The sequence below is a fragment of the Colobus angolensis genome, unplaced genomic scaffold, assembly GCF_000951035.1.
Source record: "Colobus angolensis palliatus isolate OR3802 unplaced genomic scaffold, Cang.pa_1.0 Scaffold15, whole genome shotgun sequence".
Taxonomy (NCBI): Eukaryota; Metazoa; Chordata; class Mammalia; order Primates; family Cercopithecidae; genus Colobus; species Colobus angolensis.
In genome coordinates, this window is record NW_012114599.1 from 12,332,666 (window position 1) to 12,355,686 (window position 23,021).

At 36.9% G+C, this 23,021-nt stretch overlaps 1 protein-coding gene and 1 long non-coding RNA gene across 2 annotated transcripts in view; one reads left to right on the forward strand and one right to left on the reverse strand.

Annotated features, from left to right (window-relative positions):
* The window catches only part of CEBPZ (CCAAT/enhancer binding protein (C/EBP), zeta), a 28,137-nt gene extending 8,789 nt beyond the window's left edge, over positions 1-19,348 (forward strand). Inside the window, exons 5-16 of the mRNA XM_011935967.1 lie at positions 1,753-1,841; positions 4,534-4,587; positions 5,144-5,246; positions 5,354-5,422; positions 6,539-6,605; positions 7,399-7,496; positions 8,941-8,998; positions 9,289-9,485; positions 10,248-10,331; positions 17,943-18,001; positions 18,083-18,164; positions 19,053-19,348. Coding sequence (XP_011791357.1) covers positions 1,753-1,841; positions 4,534-4,587; positions 5,144-5,246; positions 5,354-5,422; positions 6,539-6,605; positions 7,399-7,496; positions 8,941-8,998; positions 9,289-9,485; positions 10,248-10,331; positions 17,943-18,001; positions 18,083-18,164; positions 19,053-19,192 — 1,100 coding nt within the window. The 3' untranslated portion in view covers positions 19,193-19,348. The remainder of the gene's footprint in view (positions 1-1,752; positions 1,842-4,533; positions 4,588-5,143; positions 5,247-5,353; positions 5,423-6,538; positions 6,606-7,398; positions 7,497-8,940; positions 8,999-9,288; positions 9,486-10,247; positions 10,332-17,942; positions 18,002-18,082; positions 18,165-19,052) is intronic.
* The window catches only part of LOC105507469, a 6,277-nt gene continuing 2,029 nt past the window's right edge, over positions 18,774-23,021 (reverse strand). Inside the window, exons 2-5 of the long non-coding RNA XR_001001107.1 lie at positions 21,137-21,252; positions 19,858-19,902; positions 19,230-19,314; positions 18,774-19,093 (exon numbers count right to left, since the gene is read on the reverse strand). This is a non-coding gene — a long non-coding RNA (uncharacterized LOC105507469). The remainder of the gene's footprint in view (positions 19,094-19,229; positions 19,315-19,857; positions 19,903-21,136; positions 21,253-23,021) is intronic.

A 23,021-nucleotide genomic window follows, 5' to 3' on the forward strand; every position in this document is an offset into this window, starting at 1 on the left:
GGAGTGCAGAGGCACGATCTCGGCTTACTGCAACCTCCACCTCCCAGGTTCAAGTGATTCTCCTGCCTCAGCCTCCCAAGTAGCTGAGATTACAGGCATGTGCCACCACACCCAGCTAATTTTTGTATTTTTAGTACAGGTGGGGTTTCACCATGTTGGCCAGGCTGGTCTCGAACTCCTGACCTCAGGTGATCTGCCTGCCTTGGCCTCCCGAAGTGCTGGGATTACAAGTGTGAACCACTGTACCTGGCCCACAGTTTCTTAAAGTAATATTTTAGGGATAGAAAACTTTCTGTTCAAGATAGAAACTTTAAGTGGTTTCCTATACACACACGAAACTAAATTAATAGGATGTTAGAGTCAAAAGAAATCTTAGAAATGCAGCCTCTTCATTTGAGGCTGTAAAGAAAACACTAGCCTTAAGGTTCAAGAAATGTGCCAGACCCATTTCTTCAACTTGCTTTGGGACTCACGGTCAAATTAATTCATCTACAAATTTCAATTTGTGAAGTACAAAAGAGAAGTCTGATAGCTGCCAGAAAAGTTTGAGAAGAATCCATCAGTTCCCCTGAAGACTAAACTGAGAGAATAATCCTTTAGAAGGATGAAGAGCATGTGTATTGGAAGGTAGTCAGTTCCTAGTTCTGAAAATCTTTGTTTTAAATTTTTTAAATCCTGAGTTTCTAAAAACATGAAGATAATGGCAGACCTCTTCCGAGTGAGAATTATTTCTGGGCATACTTTTATGACAAATATTTGGAGCACTCTAAAGCTCCAAAAGACTTTAGACCTAGTTCATCTTCATATTATTTCCATCTTAACGTTTCCAACCTCTTTGACCCCAAAATGGGCACCTTTTCTTGCCATTTAGAAAAGGGAGAAGTTTGGGGTTTTTTGGTTTGGTTTTTGATTTTTTTGAGATGGGTCTCACTGTCACCCAGGCCAGGCTGGAGTACAGTGAGCCATTATGGCTCATTGCAACCTCAAACTCCTGAACTCAAGTGATCCTCCCACCTCAGCCTCCCAGGTAGCCGGGACTACAGGCTTGTGCCACCAGGTCTGGCTAGTTGTATTTTTTGTAGAGACGAAATCCCACTCTCTTGCCCAGGCTGGTCTTGAACTTCTTCAAGCAGCCTTTCACGTTGGCTTCCCAAAGTGCTTGGATTATAGGCATGAGCCATTGCGCCCAGCCAAGGCAGAAGTTTTGAAAGGGAGCTTTTACTTATTTTTGAGTCAGGGTCTTGCTCGGTCACGAAGGCTGGATCACAATGGCATGATCTTGGTTCACTGCAACTCCCATCTCCTGGGCTCACGTGATCCTCCCACCTCAGCCTCCCGAATAGCTGGGACTACAGGCACACATTACCACACGTGGCTAGTTTTTTTGTTGTATTTTTTTGTAAGAGATGGGGTTTCACCATTTTGCCCAGGCTGGTCTCGAACTCCGGGACTCAAATGATCCACTGGCCTCAGCCTCCCTAAGTGCTTTGATTACAGGTGTGAGCCACTGCACCTGGCCTTAAAGAAAGCTTTTAGTGTTGGGATAAACATGTTCCCTGCTTTATTCAAGAGCCGATGCTAGCTCAAGTACCAAGACAAATTCTTGAGGGAGCTCAGAGTTTTTAATCTAGGTTGCTTAGCTAAGTAAGAATGTTGGAGATACCTGTTGAGAATATTAATGGTGGTGCTTTTAATAACCTCTTGGGCTAGGAATAAAGCATTTGAGAAATCGTATTTTTTTGTTATTCATAGGTGGAAAACAGTTAAATAAATACGATCCATTCAGTAGAAATCCTCTGTTCTGTGGAGCTGAAAATACAAGTCTTTGGGAACTCAAAAAGGTAAAATAATTTCAAATTGTCTTTTAATTCATTTATGCTGTATATTTTTGTACTTGTGGGTGTAATGCCTTGAAGTTTTTTCTATGATAATTATAAGCATTAATAAACATTAAAAGTCCACATTTGGGGGAAGGTACTATGTGAGGTATTCATTTTGTAGAAAATCTTAAATATGCATGTAAAATAAGGATGTTATACATGGGTTGTAACTGTTGCTTTTTGTAGGTAGATTATTGCATGTAGAGTTGAGAAAAAGAATAAATTTTGCTTTATTCATTAGATATATCTGAAAAGTTTTGTGATAAATTTTTTTGTAAATAAAGTTACTTTTCTGAATTCATAAGAGGAATTAATACTTCTAATAACCTTTCTGTGACTTTTGTGTAAAGCCGATAAGTATCTTCCTATGCAGCTATTCTCAAAGTGCGACCAGACCTCTAAGAGTTCCTGGTATCTTTTTAGTGAGTCGGACACAGCTTTTTTTTTTTTTTTTTGGACAGAGTCTAGCTCTGTAGCCTAGGCTGGAGTGCAGTGGCACAATCTGGGCTCACTGCAAGCTCCGCCTCCCGGGTTCCCGCCATTCTCCTGCCTCAGCCTCCCGGGTAGCTGGGACTACAGGCACCTGCCACCACACCTAGCTAATTATTTTTGTATTTTTAGTAGAGACGGGGTTTCACCGTGTTAGCCAGAATGGTCTCAATCTCCTGACCTCGTGATCCGCGTGCCTCGGCCTCCCAAAGTGCTGGGGTTCCAGGCGCGAGCCACAGTGCCCAGCCCACAGCTCTTTCCATAGTAATACCAGTACATTATCTGTTTTCATCACTGTGTTGACAGTGGCACTGATACTATAAAATAAATTATAGGTAAAACTGCTGCAACTTATCCTGAATAAAGACAGCACCAAGCTGCATAGAAGCCACTATATTCATCACTGCCACATATGTGCAGTTAAAAAAAAAGCCAGTATAACTGAAGAATGACGACACAGGGAGAATTATTGATTTTAGTACCTTGACCCTAAAGTATATGTCTTTTTAGTATTTTGTGTGCATATATAGCAAGTATGCGTAACATACCTCTGCTGCCTACCTAAAATGTGAAGGTTGTCATGTGTCTCAAGGACAAGTGCTTACCAGTTGTTGCAAGCTCATCTGTGTGCTCTTTCATGAAAGACTAACTGACAAACTGGTTTTTCAGACTTAGGTATTTGGGAGACATTTTCTTGAAAATGAATGAAACAAAAAAGCTGGCAGTATTTGTTGTCAACAATAAAATTCAAAAATAAAGCTTTCGAGCAAAGATTAAAGTTTTTAAAATCTTGTAACCACCACCTTGGGCTTGACAGTTTCTTAATTTATAAAAACTTTACTGATGAAATCAGTGGTTCTAACAATGTGATTTTTGTGGTAAAGTATAATGAAATGTGCCAACATTTGGAAGGACTGCATGTGGTTGTTTTTTTCCAATGACCAATGCACAGTGTTACAAATCCTTTTTATTTTTTGAGACAGAGAAGGCTCTGTTGCCGCCCAAACTGGAGTGTAGTGGCGCAATCTCGGCTCACTGCAACCTCCACCTCCTAAGTAACTGGGATTACAGGAGCATGGCACCATGCCCAGCTGATTTTTAAATTTTTAGCACAGTGTTTTGCCATGGTGTCCAGACTGGTCTCGAACTCCTGACTTCATGTGATCCGCCTACCTCAGCCTCCCAAAGTGCTGGGATTACAGGCGTGAGCCACTGTGCCACCTGAATGTTACAAATTCTTGAGTGGATAAACGATTGATTCAAAGTAGACCAAATAATTTTCAGTAGCAAGTACCAAAAGCCAATTGAATATGGGTTTCAGATTCCATATTACAACTAATCTTTGGTTTTGGTATAGTACTAAAGAAGAAATTCACAGCTATGTGAAAGATTATTTTCTACACGTGTGAGGCCAGATTTTCTATGTATATTTCAACATGGAATACAGAAGCAGATGAAAGAATCCACTGTCTTCTGTTAAGCCAGACATTAAAGAGATTTGCAAAACTGTAAAATAATGCTACTCACTATATATTTTGTCCTGAAGCATAATTATTTTTCATAAATATGCTATTTATTAATATGTAGTAGCTTTGTTATTTTAATGAACCTACAAGTATTTATAATTTTTCTGTTTATTTTTATAATATAGGTGTCTGTAGATATAACCCTGTTAAATAGAAACTGATGAAATTTTTGGTTTTTAAGTGTATGAAATGGTCCTGAGACCAAAATGTTTGGAGAATCACTTGTTTAATGTATTGGCTTAAATTTCAAATTTTTGCATTTTCTTTTTTGTTGTTGTTGAAATAGGGTCTCACTCTGTCACCCAGGCTGGAGTGCAGTGGCGCCATCTCGGCTCACTGCAGCCTCAACCTCCTGGGCCCAGGCACTCCTTCCACTTTAGCCTCCTGAGTAGCTGGGACTTCAGGTGCGCACCATCGTGCCCTGATTGTTTTTGTACTTTTTGTAGATAGAGAGTTTCACCATATTGCCCAGGCTGGTCTCAGCTTCTGGGCTCGAGTGATCTGCCTGCCTGAACCTCCCAAAGTGCTGGGATTACAGGTGTGAGCCAGGGTACCCAGCCCGATTTTCTTAAATAAGCTATAAATGTACTAAGTATCAACCTTAGAAATATTGATATTATTCACATTTTTCTTTTTAGTTATCTGTGCATTTTCATCCCTCCGTGGCCCTTTTTGCAAAGACCATCCTTCAGGTGAGTCTAAAATATCAAAAGATGAGAAATAAGAAAAAAGTAGAATCATTTTAGATAATTAGTCATACAGTGTTTACTCTAACAGAGAATCTTGTACATTTTACTGCTCGAATAAAGGAGCAATGACTTGTTTCGTACAAAACAGCAGATAATTTTTCCCACTCTGAGTTGAATGGAAGCAATAAGACATTAGAAAGCCACAGCAGTTATTTACTTATTACCTTGTAGCTCCTCTCCTGGAGAAAGACTGCCTCACTTTCCGATTTGCTGTGTTTGCCACTTCAGGGTTTGGTTCGTGATTAATGGTTAGATGGCCTACATTATTAATATTATTAGTCTATCCATCAAATCAATATTACATTCTAGAATATGTGTGTATATGTATCTATGTGTTTAATTTCTTAAGTATAATGTGCATGAGAGAGATATTTGAAGTCATTTATTGCATATTTGTATCTTCAATACAATGTAATAGAAGTTATCTTTTTCTTTTTTCTTACCTGGATGCATAGATATAATTTGAATTAAGTTTTTAAATTCCCCCTCCACTTCTCAGGGAAACTATATTCAGTATTCGGGGGACCCCCTGCAGGATTTCACTCTAATGAGATTTTTGGATCGATTTGTATACCGAAATCCAAAGCCCCATAAAGGCAAAGGTATGCTTCTATTTAGTGAATTATTTGGTTTTCATTTTTCATACATAATAAACAATATGAGCTTATAACTAGGTTGTGCATTATACTGTCATAATTTTACATTTCAGAAAACACAGATAGTGTTGTGATGCAGCCGAAAAGGAAACATTTTATTAAGGATATTCGTCATCTTCCTGGTAAGTATAAAGCTTAGACAGTTGAAACTGAAAAGACAGTATAAGACAAAAATGCATAAATTATATTATTCTTTGTTCTAATTTATCAGAATAAAACCTGAGCACCAAAGACATTATCCATCTTTTTTTTAACGTTATTACAGCAAATTTGAAACATGTCCAAAGTAAACAAAATAGTATGATGAACCCCCCCAATTACCATCACCCAGCTTTGACAGTTATCACCATTTTATCATCCATAGCTTCATCAACAACCCCTGTGTATATAATTACTATTGCTTACAATTCAGACCATCTTAAAGCTCTCTAATATTAGCTTAGAAGCCCAAAAACCCACAGCTGGTTTTGTCACAGAGCATCATTTTAAACTTAGTTAATAACCTACTTCTATATTCGCCAGCCATCTTCTGGATCTGAGTCTATTCTATTCAACGCAGACACTTCTTTGCATAACAGATCTCATCTCCCTTTTGTTCAAAGACTAGGGTTAAATTAGACCTTAAAGATCATTTAATTTCCAGTGACTTACTTCACAGAGGTCCAGAGATGTAAAAGGACTTACCACAGTTAGTAAGTTAGAAGTAAAAGTCAAATCTCCTTTTACTCAGGATGAGTCAGAAATTTTTATTCTGAAGAGATAAAACTAATTTCTTGTAGTTCCTTATTTCTTAGTTTTCCTAGTATAAAGGAAAACTCTTGTTTACTTCCTGTTTATTCCCAGAATGGCAAGCATTAATGGCAAGCTTGTCATTTTTTGAGCTGAAAATGACAAGTTTAAAGTGATTATTTATTAAAATAACTCCTTGAATTTTTTATTTCTCTTGAAATTTGGGTCCTAGATGCAACTGAAGAACAGTAAGAGAACCCTGTTGTTTCACTGTAACTGCACTGACAGCTGTGTACTGCCTACTTTATGCTGTAGCCAGTGAAGTTTCCAATGTTGGGTCTTCACACAGACTTTTTCAGAGATTGTCCCTTGCACTCCAGGGTCCCTTCTGTCACCTTCCTTACAATTTTGAGATTTTTAGAATTACAGATTATGCTGTATTTTGTCTTAAGAGCTTAAGTAAAGGGAATTGCTATATTGCATTAAAATGTTTAAATTTATTTTTGTAGTGAACAGTAAGGAATTCCTTGCAAAAGAAGAAAGCCAAATACCAGTGGATGAAGTATTTTTCCACAGGTACTATACATAATATAGTTTCATTTGGGGAAACTGCCAAAATTTAAATTTTGAATTTCAAAATCAGCGTATTTTGAAAAGATCAAAGGATGTGTCTGTGTTTGTTAAGGAAATTTACAAATCAGTCATTTTGCTAATCTTAATATATCTTAGTAAAAGTAAAGTAAATCTGGGAGTTTTGTTAATTTAGCATATAAATTTTGTTTTCTGCTTCTGACTTTTTGAAATTTAGCCTTTAATTTCTTTTTATAGTAATTTTTTTTATAGGCTTAAAATCTACCTTAGTTTAATATAGTGATAAAGCATGGGTAATTTATCCAGACCATGGCCCTTAGAATGGATTCAGAAAAATTCAGTGCACTGCTATAGAAATAAGTCCTAAACCAACTAGTATTATAACCTAATGCCTTATGGTAGTAAAGTACTTTCTTATCTCATCTGGTTGACTGGTTAATTAGGTTTGATTTGGCTTGTTTTTTAAAATCATTTAGAATGAATACTTTTGAAGGTTTGATTACATCTGTACATGGCTAAGTTTTGCTGTATTCTAATACAAGAATAGGGCTGACAAAATATTATTCTTTGAAATGTATTACACTTAAAAGATTCCAGCTACTTTTTATTGAGTTAAACTATTTTTTGCATATTACATACAAATTTCAGTCATTTATTTCCAACTGAGTATACTTAAGATTTTACAGTTGAGGTTTGCCACTGGTCATAGATGCTTTTATTATAGTAAGATTAGACCTTTAATAAAATTGTCAAATATATAACATGAATATTATTTTAGGTATTATAAAAAAGTTGCTGTTAAAGAGAAACAAAAACGGGATGCAGATGAAGAAAGTATAGAAGACGTGGATGATGAGGAATTTGAAAAACTGATTGGTAATTTGTTGTGTTGACTCTTTGTAAAATAATCTACTACTATGTGTTAATAGACCATGGAACATTAGTGGGAGAGGTGGCCTTGGTTTTAAAAAATCATTTAGCTAAGAATATCATGCATATCACAGTGGAAGATTAAGAAATATTTGGGGCCAGGTGCTGTGGCTCACACCTGTAATCCCAGCACTTTGGCAGGCCAAGGCAGGCAGATCGTTTGAGGTTAAGAGTTCGAGTCCGGCCTGGCCAATATGGTGAAACCCTGTCTCTACTGAAAACACCAAAAAATGAGCCAGGCGTGGTGGCACACACCTGTAGTCCCAGCTACTTGAGAAGCAGAGGCACGAGAATCGCTTGAATCCAGGAGTCAGAGGTTGCAGTGAACCAAGATTGCGCCACTGCACTCTCGCCTGGGTGACAGAATGAAACCCTGTCTCAAAAAAAAAAAAAAGAAATATTTTTATGATATATGGTAATTCACCCACGTTTGCGCCAGAAAAATGCATGATTTGTGCTTTGGGTAGTCCATATAAGAAAAAATTTATATTTGTCTATTCATTGTTACAGCCAAATCTCATGTGAAATAGAAATCCTTTTTACCATTCATAATCTATTATAGTATATAGTGTATCAGTAGTAATTGATAGCAATAGTCTACTGTTTGATCTTTTTTATCTTTAATCCATAAAGCTAGAGAAATTTTGATTGAAAATAGACTTAAACAAAAAACATGGTAAATTGGAAAGACTTACACTGATTTCACATGTTACATACTTTTTTGTTGTTGTTTTTTGGGGGTTTTGTTTGTTTGTTTTGAGACAGGGTCTCTCTGTCTCCCAGACTGGAGTGCAATGGCACAGTCACAACTCACTGCAGCCCTGCAGCCTAGACCTTCTGGGCTCAACCGATCTTCCTGCCTCAACCCCATGGGTAGCTGGGACTACAGGTACATGCCATGTTGCCGGGCTACTTTGTTTTTGTTTTTTGTTTGTTTGTTTTTTAATAGAGATAGGGTCTTGCTGTGTTGCCCAGGCTGGTGATCACTCTACCTCAGCCTCCCAAAGTGCTGGGATTACAAGCATGAGGTGTTATATATTGTATCACACCTATTAAAAATGAGCACCTAAGTAGTTCTAATAGAGTAAAAAGGAATACAATTGCTAAATACCATTTTATTTGATATTTACCCTCATTCCATAAAAGAACTGTAGAAAGAGCAGAAATTAACTGGATCTTTCTTTAGTTTTGGAATTTAACTAAGATCAGTATTTCACAGGTTTGTATGCATTATTAAGACATACTAGCAACAGTCACATTTATATTGTTTTGGTGTTTACTTGTCATAAACAGCAGAATCATGACTGCTAGAATAATTTATTCAGATACAAGATGTATGTCAAGCTTCTCATTCTTTGTTGTATCTCACAATTTCTATATTTTCTGGCAGACACATTTGAAGATGATAACTGTTTCAGCTCTGGAAAGGATGATATGGATTTTGCTGGGTAACATACTTCTATCTTTTCCTTCCTATTTTTCTAGCATTTCCCAAATTGTCCCTCAGAACAGTAGACCACAGAACTATATGACATAAAGGGGAAATGTATTCAAGTTTAGAAAGTGGATACAGTACTTTCATCCTTGACCTTTATAAAGCACGTTATTACTTACTCTAAGCAGTCTGCAAAGCTTTCTCCTTCTAAGTCATTTAATAGCCTACTGCCCTAGTAGTCAACAAAACACTACTGTAGAAAATACTGCCTCCTTTTGTATTACAAATTGTGTTTTTTTCCAGTAACGTGAAAAAGAGAACAAAAGGAGCTAAGGATAACACATTAGATGAAGATTCAGAAGGTAGTGATGGTGAACTTGGTAACTTGGATGACGATGAAGTTTCTTTAGGAAGTATGGATGATGAAGAATTTGCTGAAATTGATGAAGATGGAGGAACATTCATGGATGTGTTAGATGATGAAAGTGAGAGCGTTCCAGGTAAGCATTTTTTAAAATAAGACATAAACTGTATCTTCCTCACTTCCTCAGCCTTAAGTTAGTTTTTCTGCTAAAGGTTTTTAATATAGCCCTGTGTTCAAATTAATATTCATGTCAGCCAGAAACTTAAATGGGACCTTTTCCCTTCTTATTTGGAGCTGAAGGGTTTTTATTGTGTGTTGTATGTGTTTTCTTTTAAGCAGCTTTTTGAGTTTTGGACTTTTACTTTAACCAGCAACTAGCTTCTCTGTACAATACATGTTGAGCTGAAATGCTGCCATTTTTTAATAGTAATTAGCAGTCTATAAAAGTTAATCAGTATTCATCATAGCCCAGCATAGATGAAGGTGAATATTTTATCTTGTTGTAAATTAGCAGGGAACACCCAGAATTGTCTCTGGACTGTTGTCTGACCTTTCTGTCCTTTCACATACCTCCAGCATGCACATGCCTGCCTAACATTCTTCTACTTATTCTGAACCACAACAGAAGTTTCTTGTTTTAAGGGGTTTTATATTATTTGGTCTTACTAATGAAGCTATTTAGAAAATTTTGTACTTGCACAAAATATTATAACTATGCCAATTCTTAGAGTCTTGTTCTCAGTCTGTCCTCAAGCCTATGCTAGTGGAATTATGAAACCCACATGGAATAGCAGTACAATGCCTTCCATTAGAATAAAGATTTTAGCATATCTTGGAGTAATATTTTCCAGTCCTATTGTTTTTCAGTTGCTTAATAGCAAATTTTTTCATGTAACAGAACTTGAAGTTCACTCCAAAGTCAATACTAAGAGAAGCAAGAGAAAAGGTACAAATGATTTTGACTTTGCTGGCTCATTTCAAGGTAAGAAAATGCATTCAGTATCTTTTAAAAGCAGTATCCATGTGAAAGGTGTCATTATCATTTTGGGAAATTAACTCTCCTAAATTTGGTTAATAAAATCCAGGGGTGGGTGGGGGTTGTTTTTAAGAAAGGTGTTAAGTGGAAATTATTTTCCACATTTTGAATTGTTTCTTGCATTCAAATATCTCTAGATCATCTTTTCATTAATTTATCATTATTTCCATTGTTTTGGGGAAACAGGTAGGGTGTTTGGTTACATGGATAAGTTCTTTAGTGGCAATTTCTGAGATTTTGGTGCACCCATCACCCAAGCAGTACACTGCACCCAATGTGTACTCTTATCACCTACTATCTCCCACTCTTCCCCCCAAGTCCCCAGAGTCCATTATGTCATTCTTAAGCCTTTGCATCGTCATTGCTTAGCTCCCATTTATAACTGAGAACATAGAATGTTTGGTTTTCCATTCCTGAATTACTTCGCTTAGAATAATGGTCTCCAGCTCTATTCAGGTGGCTACAAATGCCATTATTTCTCTCCTTTTCATGGATGAGTAGCATTCCATGGTATATGTATAGCACATTTTCTTTATCCACTCATTAGTTGATGGGCCTTTAGGTTGGTTCCATATTTTTGCAATTGCAGATTGTGCTGCTATAAATGTGCGTGTGTGTCTTTTTTATATAATGACTTATTTTCCTCTGGGTAGATACTCAGTGGTGGGATTGCTAGATCAAATGATAGTTCTACTTTCAGTTCTTTAAAGACTCTGCATACTGTTTACCATAGTTGTACTAGTTTACATTCCCACCAGCAGTGTAAAAGTGTTCCCTTATTACCACATCCACGCCAACATCTGAAATTTTTTTTATTTTTCAATTACAGCCATTCTTGCAGGAGTAAGGTGGTATTGCACTGTGGCTTTGATTTGCATTTCCCTGATAATTCGGGATGTTAAGCATTTCTTCATATGTTTCTTGACCATTTGTGTATTTTTTGAGAATTGTCTGTTCATATCCTTAGCCCACTTTTTGATGGGATTTTTTTCTTGCTGACTTTTTTGAGTTCCTTGTAGATTCTGGACATTAGTCCTTTCTCAGATGCATAGTTTACGAAGATTTTCTCCCACTCTGTGGGTTGTCTGTTTACTCTGCTGGTTATTTATTTTGCTGTGCAGAAGCTTTTTAGCTTAATTCCCATCTATTTGTTTTTGTTGCATGTGCATTTAGGTTCTTGGTCATGAACTCTGCTTAAGCCAATGTCTAGAAGAGTTTTTCCAATGTTACCTTCTAGAATTTTTATAGTTTCAGGTCTTAGATTTAAGTCTTTGATCCATCTTGAGTTTTCTGCATAAGGTGAGAAATGAGGATCCAGTTTAATTCTCCTACATGTGGCTTGCCAGTTACCCCAGCACCATTGGTTGAATAGGGTGTCCTTTCCCCACTTTATGTTTTTGTTTGCTTTGTCGAAGATCAAATGGTTTTAAGTATTTGGCTTTATTTCTGGGTTCTCTATTCTGTTCCATTGGTCTACATGCCTGTTTTTATACAAGTACCATGCTATTTTGGTAACAATAACCTAGTAGTATAGTTTGAAGTCAGGTAATGAGATGCCTCCAGATTTGTTCTTTTTGTTTAGTCTTGCTTGGCTATGCAGACTCTTATTTTGTTGCATATGAATTTCAGGATTGTTTTTTCCTAGTTCTGTGAAGAATGATGATGGCATTTTGATGGGAATTAAATTAAATTTATAGATTGCTTTTGGCGGTATGGTCATTTTCACAATGTTGATTCTACCCATCCATGAACATGGGATGTGGTTCCATTTGTGTGTGTCTCTATGGTGTCTTTCAGCAGTGTTTTGTAGTTTTCCTTTTAGAGATCTTTCACCTCCTTGATTAGGTATATTCCTAAGTATTATTATTATTTTTCTTTTGGCAGGTGTTGTAAGGAAGGTTGAGTAATTGATTTGATTCTCAGCTTGGTTGCTGTTGGTGTATAGCAGTGCTACTGATTTGCATACATTGATTTTGTATCCTGAAACTCTGCTGAATTTATTTATCAGATCTAGGAGCTTTTTGGATGAGTCTTTAGGGTTTTCTAGGTATACTGTCATATCACTGGTGAATAGTGACAGTTTGACTTCATCTTTACTGATATGAATGAATGCCATTTCTTTCTCTTGTCCAATTGCACTGGCTAGGATTTCCAGTACTATGTTGAATAGAAGCAGTGAAAGTGGGCATCCTTGTCTTTTTCCAGTTCTCAGGGGGAATGCTTTCAACTTTTCCCTGTTCAGTATAATGTTGGCTATGGGTTTATCATAGATGGCTTTCATTACTTTAAGGTATGTCCCTTCTGTGCCAGTTTTGCTTAGGGTTTTAATCATAAAGGGATGCTTGATTTTGTCAAATGCTTTTTCTGCATCTATTGAGATGATCATATGATTTTTGTTTTTAATTGTTTATGTGGTGTATCACATTTATTGACTTGCATATGTTAAACAAGTCCTGTATCCCTGGCATGAAACCAACTTCATTATGGTATATTATCTTTTTGATATGCTGTTGGATTCGGTTAGCTAGTATTTTGTTGAGGGTTTTTGCATCTGTATTCATCGGGAATATTGGTCTGTAGTTTTCGTTTGTTATGTCATTTCCTGATTTTGGAATTAGGGTGATATTGGCTTCACTGAATGATTTAGGGAGGATTCCCTCTTTCCCTATCCTCTGGAATAGTTTCAGTAGGATTGGTACCGATTCTTTGAATGTCTGATAGAATTCAGCTGTGAATCCATCTGGTCCTGGACTTTGTTTTGTTGGCAGTTTTTTTTATTACTGTTTCAATCATGCTACTTGTTATTGGTCCATTCAGAGTTTCTCTTTCTTTCTGGTTTAATCTAGAAGGGTTGTATATTTCCAGAAATTTATCCATTTTATCTCGGTTTTCTAGTTTGTGTGCATAAAGGTGTTCATAGTAGCCTTGAATGATCTTTTGTATTTCTGTGGTATCAGTTGTTGTCTCTCCTATATAGTTCATTTCTAATTGAGCTTATTTGGATCTTCTCTCTTCTTTTTTTGGTTAACCTTGCTAATGGTCTACCAATTTTCTTTATTTTTCCACAGAACCAGCTTTTTGTTTCATTTATCTTTTATAGTGTTTTTTCAGTTTTGTTTAGTTCTGCTCTGATCTTTTTTTCTTTTCTTCTGCTGGGTTTGAGTTTGATTTGTTCTTGTTTCTCTAGTTCCTTGAGGCGTAAGCTTAGATTGTCTGTTTATGCTCTTTCAGACTTTTTGATGTAGACATTTAATGCTGTGAACTTACTAAAAGTAGTGCCACTTTTGCTGTATCCCAGAGGTTTTCATAGGTTGTGTCACTGTTGTTCAGTTCAAAAAAAATTTTAATTTCCATCTTCATTTCATTGTTGACTCAAAGATCATTCAAGAGCAGATTATTAAATTTCCATGCATTTGTATATAGTTTTGAGGGTTCCTTTTGGAGTTAATTTCCAATTGTATTCCACTGTGGTGTGAGAAGGTACTTGATACAATTTCAGTTTTCTTAAGTTTATTGAGACTTGTGGCCCACCATATGGTCTATCCTTGAGAATGCTCCATGTGCTGATGAAAATAATGTATATTCTGCAGTTTTTGGGTAGAATGTTCAGTAGGTATCTGTTAAGTCCATTTGTTCTAGGATGTTGTTTAAGTCCATTGTTTCTTTGTTGACTCTGTCTTGAAGATCTAAGGCTGTCAGTGGAGTATTGAAGTCACCCACTATTATTGTGTTGCCATCTGTCTAATTTCTTAGGTCTAATAGTAATGGTTTTATAAATTTGGGAGCTCTGGTGGTAGATGCATATATATTTAGAATTATGGTATTTCTTGTTGGACTAATCATTTTAGTAGTATGTAATGTCCCTCTTTGTCTTTTTTTAGCTGTTGTTGCTTTAAAGTCTGTTTTGTCTGATATATTAAGAATAGCTACTCCTGCTTGCTTTTGGTTTCCATTGGCATGGAATATCTTTTCCCACCCCTTTACTTTAAGTTTATGTGAGTCATGTGTTAGGTGAGTCTCCTGAACACAGCAGATTCTTGGTTGGTGGTCCAATCTCACATTCTGTATCTTTTAAGAGGAGCATTTAGGCCATTTACATCCAACATTATTATTTGAGATGTGAGGTACTGTTCTATTCATCATGCTAGTTGTTGCTTGAATACTTTGATGTTGTTGTTTTTTCATTGTGTTATTTTATAGGCCCTTTGAGATTTATGTTTTAAGGAGGCTCTATTTTAGTGTACTTCAAGGTTTTGTTTCAAGATTTAGAATTCCTAGGCTGAGTGTAGTGGCTCACGCCTGAAGTCCTAGCACTTTGGGAGGCCCAGGCAGGCATCACCTGAAGTCAGGAGATCAAGACCAGCCTGGCCAACATGGCAAAACCCCGTATCTACAAAAAATACAAAAAATTAGCTGGGCATGTTGGTAAGCCCCTATAATCCCAGCTGCTCAGAAGTGATTTTTGAGGCACAAAAATCACTTGAACCCATTAGGCAGAGGTCGCACTGAGCCAAGATTGCACCACTGCACTCCAGCCTGGATGGCAGAGCAAGATTCCATCTCAAAAAAAAAAAAAAAGATTTAGAACTCCTTTCAGCATTTCTTGTAGTGCTGGCTTGGTAGTGGCGAATTCTCAGCATAGATCTCTCCTTCATTTATGAAGCTTAGTTTTGTTGGATACCAAATTCTTAGCTGATAATTATTTTGATTAAGGAGACTAAACACATTGCCACACGCTGTTCTGTCCATCCATGTGGGAGCTGCATGTTAGTCCTGTCCCCTTATCCACCATTTTCCTCCTCAGCACAGCAAGTTGACATGTTTGCCTCTTCTATGTTTTGTTCTCTCCAAGGCCCCAGCAGATTGGATGGTGCCCACTCATATTTGAATGCAGATCTTCCTTACCTAGTCCAGAGATTCACATGCTAATCTCTGCTCATTCATTTTTAAACCATTCAATTATAAAAGCCTTGGATTTTTCAGACACCTGTAATCTTTTTCTTTTCTCAACCATTATTCTTTGCCATTTGACCCTTGCAATAATCCGTGCTCCTTTATTATGATACGAACTGTTCTTTCTGCTAATATATTAACATTTTTCAAAGTATATATTACAAGATTATGCTTCACAGTGTAACACTTACAAAGTGCTAATAAAAAGTGCTATATCAGGTAACAGTCTTAAGATTTTTGATAAAAATGTAGAAAGCACTATATATACTTTGCCTCAAGTGCCTCTCTGGCTTCTGCTTACTGCTAAATACTGATGACTAAAAATAGATCTGCAAAGTTAAAAATAATGTTTTAAAAAGTTTCATTTACATATTGGTAGTAGTCTTTCAGAGACTCGTGCCTACAAAATTTTATCAGCTCTTTCAGATACTGCTGTCAATTCCTTAGTCCCCTGATAACTAGATGATTTAACTGATATATATTTAAATTATAACATGTTATCTTCCAGATTTTGTCTTCCCTTGAGTATCTAAGATCCTGTTTTAATATTAGCATAAGATGAGATATAGGCAGTTTTTCTCAAGACCATCCCTCAGAAAAGAAGTGTTGCTTTACTTCAAGTTCTACTGAGCCTATTATTAAAAGATGCTGATAAAAGGAATTTGAGGAGAAGAAAAAAATTTTTAATGTTAAAAAAGATACTCCCTCAGCTTGTTTCAAATAGTAAAGTACTGTTTCAGAAGACATTAGCCTGAAAGGATTTCAGATCTCAATTGATAATAGTTTTGGATGCAGATTAAAGAATACCCAACAGAACTGATTGAAACAAAAAGAGGCAAGGAATTTTAAACAGATTTATTAATTGATTCAGATGTATTAATTTACTGATTGATCACCCTACATTTGCAAGTGTTAGAGTAGATATCCTTAAGAATAAACATACCTTATAGAAACTTTAATCAGCCTGGGCAACACAAGGAGATGCCATCTCTACAAAAAATCAAAAATGGCCGGGCGTGGTGGCTCACGCCTGTAATCCCAGCACTTTGGGGGGCAAGGCAGGTAGATCACAAGGTCAAGAGATCAAGACTATCCTGGCCAACACGATGAAACCCCATCTCTACTAAAAATACAAAAATTAGCTGGGCATGGTGGCACGCACTTGTAGGCCCAGCTACTTCGGAGGCTGAGGCAGGAGAATCACTTGAACCCAGGAGGCAGAGGTTGCAGTAAGCCAAGATCGTGCCCCTGCACTCCAGCCTGGCAACAAAGTGAGACTCTGTCTCAAAAAAAAAAAAAAAAAATCAAAAATTAGCCAGGCATGGTGTTGCACACTTGAGGCTGAAGTGGCAGCGAGGGCAGGATAAAAGAAACTAAGGAACCAGCACAGTACAGAAGTGCCTACTCTTTGAGGTCACAGATGCATCGCTACAGGATGAATAAAACCCAAAAAAAACCTTCCTAATGCATGCAAATGTGTATTATACAGCTATCAAGTAACATCACCCTAATAATAATGAAGATGAAATGCTTTAGAAACTATTTTATCAAAAGTGGCTCTGATACAAAGACTTGTACATGATTATTCATAGCGGCACTATTAATGCCAAAAAGTGGACACAACCTAAATGTCCATTAACTGATAAGTAAAATGTGGTATATCCATACAATGGAATATTATGTAGCCCACAACATGGCATGGAGTACTACAACATGGATGAGCCTCAAAAATGTTATGCTAAATGAAAAAAGCCAGATACAGGAAACCACATGTCATATGATCCCATTTATATGAAACAGCCAGAAAAGGCAAGTCATAGAAACAAGACAGATTGGAGGTGGGTTGGAGGACTACAAATGGCACCAAGGATCTTTTGAAGTTGATGGAAATGTTCTAAAATCAGACTGTGGTTGTGGCTGAACAAGTCTGTAAATTTACTAAAATGTATTAATACACTTAAATGCGTTAATACACATAACAGCTGAATGTTATGATGTGTATTTAGTAAAGTTTTTTTTAAAATACGGCTCTAGTACTGCTAGAGACATTGATATCAAAGATGCAGAGTTTGAATAATTGTTTCAGGAAAAGAGACTTTTCAGGAAAAGTTTATACTTTCAGTACTACAGGTAAGTGTTTTTTAAAGGAGAACCTCTTTCAGTGTTATAAACAGAACTTCATTTATAGCATAATAAACATACTTTCAGTCAATTTCCTTACACTCCAAAGAATAAGACCCCTGAACTAAATTTTATGTTTTGTCTTAAGTATTTCAAAACCCATTCATGTCAAACTGATAATTTCACTATTGCTTGATACTGTGTCATTTCCCTTATGGGTAAACTTGGATCACTGGCCAAATCTGAAAAGCAAGACGACACTCTTGTCATCTGAACAGTTCTATTAGGATGTTGTTAGCTTTTTAAAAATATTATATACTAACTTAAATTATATTTAAATGCCAGCTACCTAAGGGTGCTAGAAGATTATTGCAATTGTGTTTTTACCCAAGTATAATTTTTAAAATAAAATCATGTTGCATTGCATTTTTAAAAAATCATTAGATTTATAATTGAATAATGTAGACTTACAAATTTTTTTAGGGCCAAGAAAAAAGAAAAGAAACTTCAATGATTCCAGCCTATTTGTATCTGCTGAAGAGGTAAGGCTAATGTACTGTTCTACGAGTCTAGCTATTCTACATTATTTTTAGTTTTCTAATAAATTTATCTTTTTGTTTAAGTTTGGCCATCTATTGGATGAAAATATGGGATCCAAGTTTGATAACATTGGCATGAATGCCATGGCTAACAAAGATAATGCAAGTAAGTAACTTAAATTTTTTTATTGATGTTTTAAAAATAGCTTTGGCTTAGAACTTCAGAAGATAGGAAATTTTTTTAATTTAATTGGATTTTTTTTTTTTGAGACAGCATCTTACTCCCTTGCCCAGGCTGGAATGCAGTGACATAATCTTGGCTCACTGCAACCTCCATCTCCCAGGTTCAAGCAATTCTCCTGCCTCAGCCTCCCAAGTAGCTGAGATTACAGGCATGCACCACCATGCCCAGCTAATTTTTGTATTTTTAGTAGAGAGGGGGTTTCACCATGTTGGCCAGGCTGGTCTCGAACTCCTGACCTCAAGTGACCTGCCCACCTTGGCCTCCCAAAGTGCTGAGATTACTGGCGTGAGCCACCGTGCCTGGTTAATAGGTATATTTTTGAAAGACCTTTTCATGGTACTTTACAACGTGGAAGGAATGGCTTTATCTTCTCTCAGGAGAACATGTAAGATTAACAAGTATATACAGCAAAAAAAAAAAACTTGCAGACTACAAAAACTACTTTTTTTTTAGGGAAGTGGGCCATTTTTATATAGCATGAGTTTGCTAAGTAACTTTACATGTTTATAGACATTTTAATTATTTCTGATATTGATTGTTACTGGTTTTTATTTCACCAGTAAAAGTGCTTGGGGAAAGAAGATCTTTAGAGCATTTGTTTCTTTTCCTTCCTTAGTCATTTCTTTATGAAACATTAATCTTTGACAATAAATATGAGAAGAAAAGCAACAAACAAGCAGTGGGTTTGTATAGTGGGTGGGACACGGCAGGCCAAGGCAGGCTAGAAGTTCCTGTGACTCAGCAGCATGTTCTGTGGGACCGCCAGGAGTTTACAGTGTGGTAGTACACTCATCTTTTCTTCTCCCAAAGGTCTCAAACAGCTTAGATGGGAGGCTGAACGTGATGACTGGCTACACAACAGAGATGTAAAAAGTATCATCAAGAAAAAGAAACATTTTAAAAAGAAGAGGATTAAAACCACTCAAAAAACTAAAAAGCAAAGGAAATGAGTTATTAATGTAAATTATAAATTGAAATTCTACTTACGTCTAATTTTTGCTGTTCAACCATGTTTTTTGATCTAGCTCTCTGATTCCATACATTCCAGACTTCTCAGTGGATTTGTAATAAACTATAAATAAAAATAGCTCTCATTTATAAAGTCATGTGGAAACATTGTTAAAATTAAACATACTGAAAAAAAAAACTTCTTTTTTCCATATTGCTACATAACAAAATGAAAAAGAAGACAGTAGGATTACAGACTTCACATATAAGCCCTGGCGTCTCTGATCATTGTAATGAGCACTATTTCATGTAACTACATGTCATCTTGTTCAGTCTTTATCTACTTGACAGAGAAAGAGACAACTCCAAGAAGTTAGCAAACCTGAGATGAAACTGATCTTTTAAAACCAAACGTTTAAACTGTGGTTTGATTCTATCACCTCATATATGAATGATTCCAGAGTTTACATTCTTAACCACTAGAAGAATTCAGAAACTAGCCCATTACCTAATTTTCTCACTAGTATAGATGAGAATTTAGTCTCAGAAGAACTAAAATAGATGTGAATAGTATTGTTAGAAATCCCTTATAAAGAAATTACTACATAATTTATAGGTTACCTGAAGAAGTTGTTTTATACTTATTTTTACTTAAGGAAAAACATACCTTCCAAGATGAAGGGATATTTCTTGCTCATTGTTTGCCTGAAATCTGATGGAAAAAAGGATGTCTTGAAATTAGATATGAAGAGAAATTCATTATTAACACATACAGCCACAATTTAATGCTAGCTTTAGGGTCCATATGATGGGAACCATATAGATTAGAAATTGGTTTTACAGTCCTTCTGGTAATCCAGGAACGATCTTTTCTTTTTGTTTTTTTGAGACAGGATCTCTCTCCCTGTTGCCCAGGCTGTAGTACAGTGGCACAATCACAGCCCACCACTGCCTAGACCTCCCTGGGTGGGGCTCAAGCGAGCCTCCTACCTCAGCCAAGGTCAAATAGCTGGGGCTCAAGGGAGCCTCCTGCCTCAACCTCCCGAGTAGCTGGGACTACAGGAGCACACCACCATACTCAGTCTTTTTTTTTTCCCCCCCCCTTAAGATACAGGGTCTTGCTATGTTGCCCAGACAGGGCTCAAGCAGTCCTTCCACCTTGACCTCTCAAAGTGCTGGAATTACAAGTGTGAGCCACCACACCCAGCCATGACCAGTTTTTAAAATTCATCCCAAGCTTTAATTTGCTTTTAAATACTGTTGGGATGTTTTCTTTATACCCTTTCTTAAAGTTGAAAAGAAAAGATTTTGTGAGTATCCAGTAGCATTTTGGTACAGCGTTCCAACAAAGCACGCTGAGGAAGACTATGTGACAAGTTTCAAAGATAGCTATCATGCCAGGACTATTCCTTGTTTTAGGGAAAAATCACTTCCTAATTTAAAAAGTTGAGGGCTCTAATACACAATTTCCCTAAGAAAAATGTTAAAGCACTTTCAGCCACAGCATGTGAAAGTCTTTTAGTGCCCACTGTTGATGCCTAGGAAGAATACTATAGCCTGAGAAAACTGGTTACTCCGAGAAAACAGTAGTAACCAGTTACTTTCTTAGTCTACCAAACAATGAAGTGTAATGGGCAGGCTAAGTTTCCTCCATCTGTACTTCCAAACTAAGCCCGACCAAGGACACTTGCTCCCCCCTCCCCAGTAGTAAAACCCATGGAGGTATGAAATTTTTTCCTTAGCCCACAAACAAAATTTTTAAGGGAGAAGTGAGAGTCATCTAGTCTACAATAATGAATACTTTGATTCCTGTTATGCCCATAAAAATGTCTAATATCGAATCTGAAGAACCAATTTCTCCAAAAATGCCATTGCCATCTAACACATAAAATGGATTAGCAAAACTATACCCCTTCAGAAAGCATTAATTTCTGAATTGTGATTACCTTGGCTTGTGTGCATCTTGCTAAACAAAAAATATGCTCCAAAAACGCCTAAAAGTTCGGCTACCAAAATTCCTTTAAAGATCTTCTTTGCTAGTGGTTCCAAAGTACGGGCCATCCTAAATTTAACAATAACAGATATGTGTAAACCTGAATGAGCATATTTGAACTACTATTATCATTTCTCTAATAACTCAAATTCATTCCCACAATTTGAATGGCTTATCTGTATGGGAATAAGACTCCAATACTATGGTATACCTTTTTGGTTTAGGCATCCTACATACCTAGTTTTCAAACGCCATGCCTAAGGGGCATGATGAACCAAAGACAAAATTGGATAAAGCACACAGGAAAGAGATAAAATGCAAGAAAGCATTGTAAAAAACAATTTACAGAACTAAAATTTTTTAACTGTAGGAAAACAGAATGGGGAAGATAGGTTAATTTTTAGCTGCACTGGGAATTAAGAAATAATCTAAATGGACACAATATGTGAACAGCTCTTTGTAAAGTGCCCTACAAAAGTAAGATTTTTCTGAAGAGGTTCTACATTTTCTAGGGCTGGAGTTCTTCATTTATTAATACAACATATACTAATATGTACTATTATATATACTATATATGTATATTATAGATAGCATATATATACTATATACTGATATATACTAATAATACAACATAAACTATGTGCTATAGTTCAGGCATTTGGAGTGCAGTAGCACAATCTCACCTCACTGGGTTCAAACAATCCTCCCACCTCAGCCTTCTGAGCAGCTGGGACCACTGGCATGCCTGGCTATTTTTTTGTATTTTTTGTATTTTTAGTAGACACAGGGTCTCACCATGTTGCCCAGGTTGGTCTCAAACCCCTGAGCTCAAGCAGTCCACCCACCTCAGCCTCCCAAAGTGCTGGGATTACAGGCGTGAGCCAGTAATCTGCCCTTTAGCAGACACTCTGGGTAATTTTTAAAGAAATGGGGGCAGGGGGTGGAAACTGATTGGGTGATGAACCAATAAGAGGCAAAACTACAGACCGGTTAGATCTTGATTGTCTTCCTTTAAAAGCTAATCAAGAAAACAGGTTTGTGTCATTATTCTTTTTCAAATTAAAGTAAAAGATAACAAGCTAAGAAAACAGAATATAAGACTCTTACTGAATAAATTAATGTAAACCCAAGTTTTTGGCCAGCCTCCTTACAACCTCAAAGCCCAGAGGAGGAGAACCACTAGTTTTTCATCTCGGATGTTTCTGTTGTCCTGGGTGCGCTCCTTTGTCCTCAGTCCCAGCTCGCTGCCGTCAGGTGTTCCCTCCATTCACTTCCCACCCCCTTTTCAATGCCTGAGGGTGGGTGTAATCAAATAACCTGCCTTTTTTTTGTAGGATTATTCTGCTAATATCTTGCCAGGTGGCCCTCCCCACCACCCCCCAAATTCCCTCATTTTGATAATGTGATCACCCTGGAGACCAAAAGATTAAAACTTGACTATTCTTATTTAAAAGAAATGAAGCAAAGAAATTTACAAAGGAAAGAATTCATATACAACCAAGAGGCAGTTGACTGGTGGGAAGGGACAGTTGTTTTGCTCCATTCACTACAATGCTGTACATGACTGACAGAAAATAAGTCATGCTCAATACAGAGGCCTCTCTTGAGGTTTTTTATTTTTTTGGAGACACAGTCTCGGTCTGTTGCACAAGCTGGAGTGCAGTAGCGTGATCTCAGCTCACTGCAACCTCTGCCTTCCAGGTTCAAGTAATTCTCCTGCCTCAGCCTCCCCAGTAGCTGGAAGCTGGGACTCCTGCCACCAGGCCCAGCTAATTTTTTGTATTTTAGTAGAAACGGGGTTTCACCCTGTTGCCCAGGCTGGTCTTGAACTCCTGAGC